General features: G+C 31.6%; 2 protein-coding genes across 4 annotated transcripts; both read left to right on the plus strand.

Moving 5' to 3' along the window:
* The first annotated feature begins 400 nt into the window (after positions 1-400).
* On the plus strand, positions 401-6,515 carry LOC107487798 (triacylglycerol lipase OBL1). The gene is made up of 5 exons (XM_016108497.3): positions 401-827; positions 3,511-3,701; positions 3,821-3,854; positions 4,114-4,742; positions 6,064-6,515. Exons 1-5 carry the CDS (start codon positions 509-511, stop codon positions 6,316-6,318), a joined length of 1,428 nt encoding a protein of 475 aa, XP_015963983.1. The 5' UTR covers positions 401-508; the 3' UTR covers positions 6,319-6,515.
* Positions 6,516-7,429: 914 nt separating this feature from the next.
* LOC107487797 (uncharacterized) lies at positions 7,430-13,340 on the plus strand. Of its 3 annotated transcripts, XM_021142124.2 has the most exons (15): positions 7,445-7,599; positions 7,783-8,010; positions 8,184-8,273; positions 10,250-10,315; positions 10,386-10,451; positions 10,544-10,629; positions 10,742-10,787; positions 10,949-11,003; positions 11,247-11,323; positions 11,504-11,639; positions 11,721-11,848; positions 11,915-12,019; positions 12,597-12,737; positions 12,924-13,032; positions 13,083-13,340. In XM_021142124.2, exons 2-14 carry the CDS (start codon positions 7,990-7,992, stop codon positions 12,984-12,986), a joined length of 1,080 nt encoding a protein of 359 aa, XP_020997783.1. In that variant the 5' UTR covers positions 7,445-7,599; positions 7,783-7,989; the 3' UTR covers positions 12,987-13,032; positions 13,083-13,340. The 3 variants fall into 3 exon arrangements, with proteins under 3 accessions (XP_015963981.1, XP_020997783.1, XP_015963980.1); XM_016108495.3 differs by having other exon boundaries at positions 7,430-7,599; positions 12,924-13,168; XM_016108494.3 differs by having other exon boundaries at positions 7,451-7,599; positions 7,743-8,010; positions 12,924-13,168.
* The last annotated feature ends 238 nt before the right edge of the window (positions 13,341-13,578 follow it).

Raw genomic sequence — 13,578 nt, forward strand, 5'->3', positions numbered from 1 at the left:
AGCCAATATTTTTATTAAAATCTGTCAAATATTTAACTAAGAAAAAAAAGAAGTAAGTAATTTTATACTATTAAAAACATTATTAATAACTAATTAATAATTATAAATTACAAAATTTGCGAGTTTTATCACTCCTCCGATTTTAATATAGAAAAGTATAGGTGAACAATGAAAATATTAAACAATATAAACAATAGATATATCGAATATTTATTTTACTAGTGTACGAATAATTATTTTAATATTAAAATTTAGAAGATTAATTTAAAAATGTAGTATATTTTTATTTAATTGATAGTTGTTTATATTGTTCAATAAAATCATTGTCCCTTTAGCATTTTCTTTTAAAATAGACACGTTTAACGTCTAAATTACTGTATTCACGGGATGATATCTTTCTCTCTAATAAGCCTTTTTAACGAAAAATAGTCATTATAAAAAGAGAATTTGTGAAGATAGAAGCGCAAAACTGCTGTAATTTGCTTCTCTTTGTAGTATTAGGGTAGGGATGGCGTCGAATTGCAACAAGAGCTTCGCGAATAGTTACTTGCTGCTGATGCCAGAAGAGGCGAGTTTGTTGGACTTGGTTCGGATCCTGTTTTCCAAGAACATAGGTCACCGGAAGTGTTTGGAGAGCCACTCGGGGGAGAAGACAGTGGAAAGAAGCTTCAAGCGTCGATTTCTGATAGTTGCGTCCATCCTGCTTCAGAAGTTGTTGATGGCGGTATCCAAGCCACTTGCATTCTTAGGCTCTTTTATTGAGATGTTCATCAACACCCTTAACCTCAACGGTGGCCTCTTCTCCACTCTACTTCACCTTCTTACTGGTTCGTTAATTATATATTTACTACTTCCAACAACTTTTTATGCATATATTCTTTCTCATCTTTGAATTATCACTTCAAACAATTTAATTTCACTTGATCGCCATTCGTACGTGAAAACTTATAATTGAATTATAAAGGTTTAGTGTGACGTGAAAAATATATAAGATCAAAAGCACAAAGAAGAGGTAAAAAAAAAAAGTTAGATCTCGCAGTTTAATTTTGTTACTTCCTTTTTTATTGAAGTTATTAGATAATTCTCAAAATTGTGAAATTTTATTTACTTACTCTATGTTGGTCCTAAATAAGAAAAAAAAACATACTATTTTTTAAATGTCCAATATCCATTACAAAAAAAAAAAGATATATATTTTCGTAGCTGAAAATTCAGATACAGTCGACTTCACGTGAAGTTGATAGCTGAGAGCAATTAAATAAAAATATAGTCAAATCAGTCAAATTATCTAATGGCACTCGGTTATCAACTTCACATGAAGTCAACTACACATGAATAGCCTCTAAAACAATTATTTTATCAAAGTAATTTTTTTTACTTAATTATTGGCTAGTAGACAAAAAAATGTTCATTTTTTTACAGTTGTTAATTGTTTAAAGAAATGCTCAAATGTCTATTGACAGTATCAATCTATTGTTGTGAAAAAAATCTAATATTTTTTTACTATTGATGACAATTATTGACAAAGAGAAAATAATACATGTCCATAAAATTAGCATAAAACAGACTATTTTAAAATATTCATTGTTGTCAATAATATTTATGAACATATTTATGATAATCTATCCATGATGTAATTGTTGATGATTAATAACTATAAATTTAATTTACTAAACAACTATAATATGTATACATAAAAAAATAAGTCATTTATGTAAAATATATATTAAAATGAGTTAAATTACATATAGATTTTTGTTTATTAATAAAATAGTTACTTTTAACACGCTTAAAAGATTTATTTTTATAATATATAATAGTTAATTTTTTATATGCACATAATATTTTCATTTTTCTTATAGTGATTCACTTGGATTCAAATATTTGTTGGATGTTTGTTTAAAGGTTAAAAATATATTCTAGAAAATTATATTTTAAAAAATATTATGTTTGGAATTTCATACTCGAGTATTATATAAAAAAACTTGTTGATTAATCAAGAAAAAAATTATTTTATTACTACAAATGGTTGAGAATTATTTTATTTTAATATTTTCAAGAATAAATTTTTAATTTTCAAAATAACAACAATGCTAATAAAAGAAAAAAATTATTTGACAATAATATAATAATTGTATTTTTTTTTATTTCTTTGATATGAGAATATATTAAATATCCATTTTTTTTGGATAAAAAATTTATGTTTTAGATAATAAACTATTTTTAAAAATAAATTAATAATAAAAGTTAAATTTTAAAATTTTACACAAACATATAAATAATACATTTCTATAAATAAATTTTAAAAATAAATTAAAATTATTTGGTACAAACACCACCTTATATTCATATTTTCTTGGAGGAGAAACTAGACAGCATAAAAGACTACAGAGGCTAATGCCGCAATATTTGTAGTTGACTTATTTTGTTTAATAAAAATATTTGATAATTAAAAAAATTTAGTCAAAATCAATCAGAATTTATTTTATTTAATTTTAATTAATTATTAATATTAAATAAAATATATTTTAACTGTTTTTTTTATGAATTAGTATTACAGTTTGCTGAAGGTCGTCGTTTATGTAGTAGGTACAATAATGATTATTTTGCTTAGGTACAATATATCATTTTGCTGAATGCTTTTTTGAGACTCTGTTTTTCCCCTCCACCGACACCAATAATTGTTGTACCTAGTCATGCATAGTGAGCATTTATGAGAACACTGTTCCTAATAGCACAATTTAGCTAGGCTTCGCATCTAATTAACAATATTAGTTAATGCGATTATTAATTCATTTAGTTTAAGGTTTAAAACTTTCGTATAATGTTATTGTTTCTCAAATTTTCACGTAATAATATTTAACCTTGAGCATTAGCCAATTTATAATTTATTTAATAATTTTACAATTTATATATTCGAATAAAGCGTTTTAATACCATGTCATGATACTACTTATCCCAACAGCTGATGAAAAAAGATAACACTAATGATTATATCTTTAATACACCATAAACTTTCATTGTACACATTGTACAAATATTCTATTGGCTCCTTATACTTTCTCTAAAAAATAATAAAAAATTAGTTCAAAGCAATCTTATTTTTGTTTATTTGTATTTTTTAATTATTCCTGAAATAATTAAATAATTTTAGATATAATAAATGTGTGATGATATATATATATAGAATTACATATATTAAATTAAATAAAATAATTTTAAATTATTATTTTTCTAATATTATAAAAAAGGTTAGAAAATTGATATTTGTAGTGTAAGAGTTAGCTATTATTAGTTCAAATGTAAAACAAAAAAGATACTGTTTTTTGAAAGAAAGAACTCAACTAACACAAAAAATTGAAGCTTATTACAAACTAAAAAATATTCAGATTAAAATACTCAACACAAATAAAAGAAAAATATTGATCACCTAATTTTTTTTTTATCTAAAAATAATATTCATTTGGACATATTAAGATATAATGGTTCTGATCTCTTTAACATAAATAGGTAAGTTGGTCGTCCCGGATCGGAAATCATCCAAGTTTTTGTCTTTTATTGGAAATTTGGATTATCGCATGAGACTGGGTACTATGAAGCGTGAAGATTGCAGGTATTATGTTTACTTAGCCATGATGGCTTCAAAAGCATCTTACGAGAATGAAGCTTTCCTTGAAGATATTGTCACAAATAAATGGGAGGTATATATATATAAATTAAAGCTTTAATTTATTTAATCATTGAATATATATACTTCAATCAATTCATTTTGTTGTAATTGAATATATTTTGATATATCTTCTCTCTTTTCACTTTTTAGATGGAATATGTGGGATTTTATAACTGCTGGAATGGTAAGAACCAGAAAGATAAATATACGGTGGAAACTCTGTTAACTTTATGTAAAGTTAATAGTTGAGGGTCGTTAAATAATTTGATAAGTTTGACTAAATTATTATTTTATGTTTCTCAACTATCAACTTTACATAAAGTTAATTGTACATAAGTTTTCACCTAAATATATACGTGTGGATGAATTACTAAAAATTGAAGCTTATTATCATATGTTATGTTAATTAATATATATTTGCATATGTATTGAATTATTGGTAGATTATCAAGGAAAGAGTACAACCCAAGTGTTGATATTTTTGGAGAAACACGAAGATGGTGACACGTATGTGGTGTCATTTAGAGGAACAGAACCATTTGATGCAGACGCATGGAGCACAGACGTGGACCTATCATGGTATGGGATACCTGGTGTTGGAAAAATGCATGCTGGCTTTATGAAAGCCTTAGGGTTGCAAAAGAATGTTGGATGGCCAAAGGAGATTGGAGACGAAGAAGAAAGTGTTGATGATCATCCCCCCTTTGCATATTACCTTATTAGGGACATATTAAGAAAAGTTTTGAGTGAAAATGAGAAAACCAAGTATATTGTGACGGGACATAGTTTGGGTGGAGCACTTGCAATACTTTTTCCTACCATATTGTTTATGCATGATGAGAAGTTGTTAATAGAGAGGTTGGAAGGGATCTACACTTTTGGGCAACCGAGAGTTGGAGATGAAGCTTATGCAAATTACATGAAAGCAAAATTCAAAGAGAATTCAATTAGGTATTGCAGGTTTGTGTATTGCAATGACATAGTTCCAAGATTGCCCTGGGATGATAACAATCTCATGTTCTTCAAGCACTTTGGGGTATGCCTTTACTTCAATAGGGCTTATGAACTTCAGGTACGTATCAATATACAACGAGTTTACAATTTTGGATAGGTAAAATTTTTTGAAAATAGTATTTGTATTTTTTTAAAATATAAATATTTTATTTTGGATTTAGTAAATAAAAAAAGAGTTCTGCTAGGAAGCCAATAGAATATTTGTACAATGTGTACAATAGACTGTATGAATTACAAAATGAACATCACCCATATTATTCAGAATAACCATCTGGCTACTAAGGATAATAAACATCTCATGTCATAAAACCACTCGTTCCAAAAGTTTAAGCTGATTTTGGGGTTCACCAAAGATTGAACTCCTTTCGAATCTAGAGGTCTGATATTATGTCATGATACCACTCATTTCAGAAGCTTACGCTGATAGAAAAATGTAATACTAATAGATATATCTCTAATACTCACTAAACCTCCATTATGCATATTATACAAATATTTTATTGGCTCCCTATACTTTCTCATAAAAAAATAATATTATATTACCAGTAAAAATTATTATTTTTGGCCCATGTTAAAAACTCTAAGTACTAAATTTTAAATTATAAACTCTAAACACTAAAGTTTAATAGTATAAAAATAAGTATTATTGGCTAAAAATGGGCTAATATTGATAAACAATGTTAGTCTCAAATATTTTTTATAAAAAAATACATACGCTTATATTTATAACTTTTAAAAGTCACGGTGATTCTAAATGTACCTAAAGAGATATTTTTCGAAACAATTACACTATGTATATACTAAAAATCAATTACTAATTTAGTCATGGGTATAAAATATATATTAAAATATAAAATATATATTAAAATAATAAAGTAAACAACATGTGTATTGATATATAAATACATGGTAACTGATATTTTATATATTTTATATGCACATAGTATTTTTGTTTTTTAAATTAGTTTGTATTTATTAAAACTAAAAATTTTAATACAATTTAAAATATTAATGAATATCTAAATTTATTATTTTAATTTGTTTATATCTGTTAGAGTTTTTTAAACTTTAAAAGTTGTTTTACTGTACAAAAGTATTGTAACTTGTTTTTATTGAAATTTATTTTAAAATTAATTTACTTTTAAGCTTTTAGAAAGTTACCTTCTCAAAATCAACTTTTTAGTAAAAAGCTTTTTGAATGTGGTCCAGTGGTCCTAGGTCATAAAGTAATGGCCATATTTTCAGGGAAACAAAATGGTTGTTATCTAGTGTATGTGTATGTAATTGTTGCCAACTACAAATCGACAAAGTTTAGCTAGCTAGCTATGAAGTGATCAAAAGTGTTAAAGTATCTCCTTATTATTAATTAATGGATGCAGATTGTTGAAGAAGAACCAAATAAAAACTACTTCTCGCCATGGTACATAATACCGATGATATTTAATGCCATTTTGGAAATAATAAGGAGCTTTACAATTGCATACAAACATGGGCCTCGCTATAGAGAAGGATGGTTGTGCTTCTTCTTCAGGTTGATTGGCATCTTGATTCCTGGAGTACCTGCTCACTGTCCTCAGGATTATATTAATTCCACTCTTCTTGGATCAATTGAAAAACACTTCAAAGCAGATTGATCCGTGTGTTATTCTCTATTCTGTAGTTTAAACTTTAAATTAAAGCATACATGTACGTTTAGTGTATCGAATTAATATAATGATTTCACAATAAGCCGCACTAAAGTGGTACATAAAAACATTTAATTTATTTGTAACTTTGAACTTTGAAGGGCTTTTCTCTGTTTTCATAAATTTCTTGTATGTCAGTTTATCTATATATCTCTCCATAAATTAAATTTCCATTAGTCAACAAAAAAAATTTTAAATTTCCATTACACTAAAAGAAAACTTGACTTTTGTCACGTGCCAAACAACTGAAAAAAATGTGGCCATAGAAATTGACCACGTTTTTAACCTATTGCCACGATTTATAAAAGATCACGTATTCAGCCGTGGCTAATTATCAATGGCTATGGATAATTGTTATTTTTTTTAATTTGTTCGTTTAGTTTTTTTTTTCCTTTTTTGGCACTAATTAATAAATCGATTTTGTTAGGTAGGTAATGATTTTTATAAACAATAAACTTTAAAATTAGTCCAATACTATTAGAGAATTGGTGTGTAAATTAGAGACTAGAGTGTATTTTTACTCTATTATTTAAATTGTTCACAAATATTATTGTCTACCTATATTTTCTGTTAATAAATAGATAATTTGAAGAAAATAAAACTTATAGAATGGAACCTTTTTAGTAATTCTTGTAATTTGTAAAAAGAAAGTTTTATCATAATTAATTGATTAAGTTATCAAACGTATGTTAAATTAAGAGTTAGTGTAAATAACAATAACATAATTCATTTTATCCAATAATTATTAAATATGTCATATAAGTAGACGAGTTATTTACCATTATAAATACCTCAAAATTAAACTCATTTAATGGCGATGATTAAACTAGAAATCATAAACTAATATGGTCAGTTTTTTTAATTTTTTGGTAATGGACTGAATTTGGTCATTTTCTCTTTGGACTTAATTTGAGTTAGATTAATTCAATTATCGGGTTTCATACAAGTAGACGAGGGCCCGGCCCAATGTGGGATCGGATCCGATTGGGATCGGTCCGCAGATCCAAAATGAGAATAGTGGGCGAGAAATAATGATGGTGGGTGGTGGCATACTGGCATTGGGTGACAGGAGAAGGGTGCGGAGGGAGAGAAGAGAAAGAGAAGAAAGAATCTTGACAAAAAAAAAAAAAAAAGAAAGAGAAGAAAGAACAGAGAGAGAGAGAGGAGGGAGAGAGAAACCGAGCGAGCGAGATCTCTGAATTAGGGTTCCCAAATTCCCCCGTGTGCAAGGTCAGTGAGCGCCTAATTCACCCAATTTCTTTCAATTTCTTTGTTATCAATTGTTTCTGTTCCTAGGAAAAAAAAAAAAAACAGCGAAGCATCTCGAAAAGCTGAAATTTGATTTGGTAAATATGCTGATGATGATGATGAAGGAAACTGTGTGTGAGAAAGAAGTGTGGCTGTTGTATGCAGGAGGAGGCGAGTGTGAGGGATTTAGAGAGAGAAGAGAGGTGAGAACGCTGAGTGCTCAGCTGAGAGATTCCATTTCACCCCCAACAGGAGAAGGAGTGCCTGGAATTTCTTTTTTATTTTCTTTTCTTGTTCCCCCTCCCTTTCTTTGCTTTCCCCACATTTTGTTAGGCACTTTCCCTCTTCCACTGCCCTACCTTCAAGTCTCTGATGGAGCAGCGAAAGCTTGTGGTGAGTCACGTAAATTCAATTTGTTTCTGTTCAATCCTCTAATCATATGTATTTACAAGTGATTGACAATAATTAAGGTTCTGGCATGTTGTTTGTTGATGAACATTATACTCGGTCAGTTGTTCGCATGTGTAGTTATTTTCCCAATTTCTGTCTTCGTAATTGTTTGCTAGGTTTTGGGTATTCCATGGGACGTGGACACTGAGGGCTTGAGGGAATACATGAGCAAGTACGGTGAATTGGAAGATTGTATTGTTATGAAGGTTAGTCTATCTTTACATTTTTTGTTGAGTGTTGCTATTTCATGTTTAATTCACCATTGGAGAATCCACTTGACATACCATGTCAATTGTAGATTTTTATTAAAATATTATTAGAGTTGTTACTAGTTGAGAGTTAAGTTAGGAATAGCTAGTAGTTAGGAGATGGATATTTACGAGGTTAGTTGAAAATATCTTTATAAATAACATGACTCTGGTATCATATAAAAGAACTTCAACACAACAACTTCAATACATTATCTTCTTATTCTGCTCATTTCCTAGAAATTTAACGTGGTATCCTCTTTGAAGAGGATAAGCCATTAGTTTTTCGGTGAAAAAATCACCACGTTTCTTCTTCAAACCCAAATAATTAGTCCCCATTGTATTCTTCCTCTCTAATGGCAGAATCATCTTCTAACGTAGCACAAGATCCCACTAGTCTTTTCTATATTCATCCCAGTGAAAATCCAACTTCTGTCCTTGTCACTCCTATCTTTACTGGCAGTAACTATCACTCTTGGTGTCAATCTTTTACTATGGCCATTATCTCCAAAAACAAATATGGCTTTCTCACTGGCTCTATTCCTTCTCCTCTAAACCGATAATCCTCTATTTTTAATATGGGAGCATTGCAATAACCTGGTGTTGTCTTGGTTATTTCATTACCTCTCTCTATTACCCAAAATTATGGTTATCGAGAGCTGCGCCTTCACGCTGCCTCTCAAAGTTTGTTGTCACCGTCACTTCTTCTTTTTCTCTTCTTTGTCCCTTTTCTCCTTCTTCCTCTATCAAGAACTACCTTCTGTACCACTTTTCCCTCTCTTTATCCATCTGTTCAGCCCGCTGCCAGCCAGTGTGCCGTCGCGACGTCCCCTTTCTTTCTCTCTTCTTTTTCTTCCTACTCCTTTCCATTTCATTTTTATGAGTTCAACGGGTCAAAATTACTGGCATCCGCCACCAAACGTGCCTCCATGCGCTCTCTGAATATTGCTCTTTCCCCGAAGCGCAGCGTCTCCTTCTCTTTCTTCTTTCTCTGCTCACTGCCGGCAGCCCAGCTCCGCCGCGACTATCCTCTTTTCTCTTTTCTTCCTATGTGTCACTGCGCCACACGCATCGTCTCTGCTGCATCACTGCACGCCGCTCACGTCTTCCCCTAACTAGAGCAGAAGCCCTGTTCCTCCTTTCTGTCATGACTAGAATTGCAGCCCACACCGCACCTCTCTTTTTTCTTTGTCTACTCTGCGTCTAGCACCACACGCCTCTTCCTTTGCGTTACCGCGCCGCACGCCTCTTCCTCAACCATCTCATCGAAACTTATCCAAGTTGGGGATTATTGACATCTTCCATCCACCAACTTGCAAGGGCATATTAAAATATTATTAGAGTTGTTAGTAGATGAGAGTTAAGTCAGTAATAGCTAGTAGTTAGTAGATAGATATTTATGAAGTTAGTTGAAAATATCTTTATAAATAGCATGACTCTGGTATCATATAAAACAACTTCAACACAACAACTTCAATACATTATCTTCTTATTCTGCTCTTCTCCTAGAAATTTAACAATTTTCACCATTGATTGACAAGGTGGTTTATCCATTAGCTCTTGTTTTTTGGTAAAAAAAAAAAGCTTGTTTAATATGAAATGAAAACATTGCAGATGACATGGAGTTACTTTAATCATTTATCCTATACAATTTACGTGAAGTATACTGTGAAACAACTGCCAGAATTAATGCATATGAATGTCTAATTATTTACCACGTCAGTTGTACATGGTTTCTTAATAAATGCATTGTACCACTTAGCTTTACTCTCTTAGGGTAGTGTACTACTGGTTCTCCCTGAATTATTAGCGATCACATCCCTTGAGGTTTCAAGATATATATCTCTTAACCCCAAACTCGTGCAAATATTGCACTCTGCCCCCAAAATTACAAAATTGTTGCACTGCACCCTTAGCTACTTTCTTTATTTTAGGAGCGATCAACTGGACGATCTCGTGGATTTGGATATGTTACATTTGCTTCAGTGGATGATGCTAAGGTAACTGCTATCTTTATGTAGATGGTCTTGTGCACACACTATCATGAACTGACTGACTTTCTGGTGGCAGGATGTTCTATCAGGTGAACATGTTCTTGGCAACAGGATGCTGGAAGTCAAAGTGGCCACACCAAAGGTAGTAATCAAATTGTTGTTAGGACATTAAGTCTGTTCTGATCATTGCTGAGTTATACTATCCTGCTGATTTTGTAATCTTTCATTCTAAAGGAGGAGATGAGAGCTCCACCCAAAAAAGTAACCAGAATATTTGTAGCCAGGATTCCACAATCAGTAACAGAAGCATCTTTTAGAAGGTACATGAGCATGTTGCATCTTCATTAAAGATGTGAAGACTTAAGAGTGTTGTTTTCAATGCTAGCACAGTCTTATAGTTTTATGTTATTTTCTCTTTTGGTGGTTTTGCAGTCATTTTGAGAAATATGGTGATATAACAGATCTATACATGCCAAAGGTACTCCACTCCCTGGCATTGTCATATGCATAGATGTAATTAGTTAATATGTATAAATTGTATGCATGTACGTTGTTGACAGTTGCCCAACAGATTTATGGATGATATGATATTATTGTAGTTGTATGAATGATTTACGATTTATTTCCATTTTTCAACAGGATCAAGGATCAAAAATGCATCGTGGAATTGGTTTTATCACCTTTGCAAGTGCAGGTTGGGTTGTGTGCTCTACTCCTCACTATGTGCATATTTTAAGTGAATGGGGTTTATAGTATGCTAGTTTCCTTTTAATGTAACTTGATTGTTATTTAAGAGCTTGATTGACACCTGTTGTACACACCTTTTCAATGCGTACTATATGTGCCTACAGTTGTTGCTCTATTTTGGTTTGTAGACTTTTTGAGTTTAGTGCAAATGATGTATCAGCCACTATAAGGGAGATGTTCTGTCTTGCAGATTCTGTCGAGAGTTTGATGGCAGAAACCCATGAACTGGGAGGTTCTACCGTGGTGGTTGATCGAGCTACACCCAAGGCAAGAATTTTCATAAAAATGTCTAACCTAAAAATGTGTCTTTGTATATATTCAGTGCAATAATACTTTTGGATTTAGTTGCATACACGAGTCTTTTGTTTTTCTACCGAAAGGTATTTTATTTGTGTTTTGGTTTTCGTTATAATTTTAGTCAAATAATATTGTATATGCCATTTACAGGATGATGACTTCAAGCCAGTAGGCAGAATGCCACAGGGAGGGTATGGTGCATATAATGCTTATATTTCTGCAGCAACTAGATATGCAGCACTTGGTGCTCCTACTTTGTATGATCATCCAGGCCCAGTCTACGGAAGTAAGCATGGAATAAAAGCTCTGGTGTTGAATAAAGATGACTATTGTTGCTTCGTACTGATTAGCTTATTCTCTAAATCAGGGGGAGAACCATCTCGTGGAATCGGTAAAAAGATTTTTGTTGGCCGACTTCCCCCAGAGGCAACTTCTGAAGATCTTCGTCAATATTTTGGAAGATTTGGCCGTATATTAGATGTTTACGTTCCCAGGGTAAGATATTTAAGAACATACATGAGTTTTCTAAACTGCTTAAATCAACAGTCTTCTTTGATGTAGGATCCTAAGAGATCAGGTCATAGAGGTTTTGGATTTGTTACTTTTGCTGAAGATGGTGTAGCAGATCGTGTCTCACGAAGGCCTCATGAAATTTGTGGACAACAGGTACATTATTTAGTATTTGTTTGTATCTTGGATTGCTCCGTATTTTCATAAGTAGCTGTTGCCTTTTCTTTGCAATTGAAATTGAAATATGTATATGTGGTGATACCGTGATAGAAGGGAATATATGTTGATTGAGGTTAACTGCCTGTCTTTTGAATGCCCATTTGTTATTTGATGTTTGAAGCATGCTGTTGTTGGAATAACATTGGAACACTTTAGTATCTAAAGTTGGTACTTTATGAAGAAGAGAATAAGTCATAATTATGCATTTGTGGTTTTGTTCCTATTTATGGAAAGCTATCATAGTGCATCGCTATATACGTTAATTATATCACATGACAACAAATCTGTACCATAGACCTTTATGATACTTTTTATGACATTACATCTTGGATCTTGCTGTGAATGTCAAGCTGAACTCGATGGTAATTGTGTGATTATATACACAGTGGCAGATTTGTACTTAATGGTGCACAAATTTGTTCTTCTAGCGTTGTTTGTATTCCTTGTGATGGTAAAATTGTGAGTATAATTTCTTGGTTTTAAATATGATTGTGCTAGCATCTTGCTCCTGCAGGTAGCATTAGATTCAGCCACACCTGTTGATGATGCAAGTCCGAGTGAGAATTTTATGATGAATGGCGTGGGTTCTTTTGGGGGCTATGGAGGTCCTATGCGAACTTATGGGAGGATGTATGGTAGCCTGGACTTCGACGATGTGAGTATATACACAGTAATGATTTGATTGACCAAGTGAAGAAAATGGAAATTGGAAATTGGGTTAATGTGATTTTGCAAGTGCACCTTGCATGCTAAATAAACATGGGCACTATTTAAGTATATATTAAAGTACCATATAGTTGTAGGTATTTGGCTTTTGCTTATAATCTATTTTCTTTTGCAGTGGGGTTATGGAATTCCCAGTGGGAGGCCATCAAGAGCAGATTGGAGGTATAGACCATACTAGGAGAGAGCACAGTTTCATTGGTATCATCGCCGTACGAAATGCTAAAATGGATGCCAGCGAACTGTTTCTATATTTAATTTTTAAGTTGTAGGCACGATGGATTGGATCTGTAAACCAGATAATACTATTTCCCCCCATATGTTTTTATTATCATGTATCTTAGTTGCATTGCATTTGATTCATTTCATAAAGATTTGACGTAGTTTATTGCTCAAAGGTCCAACACAATCTTTCCTCTTTTATCTGAGTTTGCAACCAGCTCTGTAACAGATGATGAAATAATGTGTTCCGTGTAGTTTGCAGTGTTGATGCTGATTTATGATTCACCATAAATAAATGTAGTCTTATGCCTAACCTACCTGTCAAGAAAACCCAGCTTTGATATCAATCCTCTTTATGCAGTGGAGTAGCTTTTTGGTTACGTTCACAAAATATTTTGAACCGCATGGATGTAGTTCATTTAATTGTAACTAAAAAGTTTGAGATAAAAACACTTGTAACGCCAGAAATTATGGAAAAGCATTATCGTTATAAAAGTTGTCAGACTATCACTATAGTGTTATTTTATCTTAGAAACTTGTAACGTTATTTT

This window comes from Arachis duranensis, chromosome 5 (genome assembly GCF_000817695.3).
Source record: "Arachis duranensis cultivar V14167 chromosome 5, aradu.V14167.gnm2.J7QH, whole genome shotgun sequence".
NCBI classification, from domain to species: Eukaryota; Viridiplantae; Streptophyta; class Magnoliopsida; order Fabales; family Fabaceae; genus Arachis; species Arachis duranensis.

What these genes read in the sequence shown, in the direction of transcription:
- LOC107487798 (XM_016108497.3), top strand. Translation starts at nt 509, where the DNA reads ATGGCGTCGAATTGCAACAAGAGCTTCGCGAATAGTTACTTGCTGCTG. An exon ending in TTGTCACAAATAAATGGGAG is followed by an intron (nt 3,702 to 3,820) that starts GTATATATATAT and finishes TTCACTTTTTAG; the next exon opens with ATGGAATATGTGGGATTTTA. An exon ending in ATAGGGCTTATGAACTTCAG is followed by an intron (nt 4,743 to 6,063) that starts GTACGTATCAAT and finishes TAATGGATGCAG; the next exon opens with ATTGTTGAAGAAGAACCAAA.
- LOC107487797 (XM_016108495.3), top strand. Translation starts at nt 7,990, where the DNA reads ATGGAGCAGCGAAAGCTTGTG. An exon ending in TGGAGCAGCGAAAGCTTGTG is followed by an intron (nt 8,011 to 8,183) that starts GTGAGTCACGTA and finishes ATTGTTTGCTAG; the next exon opens with GTTTTGGGTATTCCATGGGA. An exon ending in TAGATGTTTACGTTCCCAGG is followed by an intron (nt 11,849 to 11,914) that starts GTAAGATATTTA and finishes TCTTTGATGTAG; the next exon opens with GATCCTAAGAGATCAGGTCA.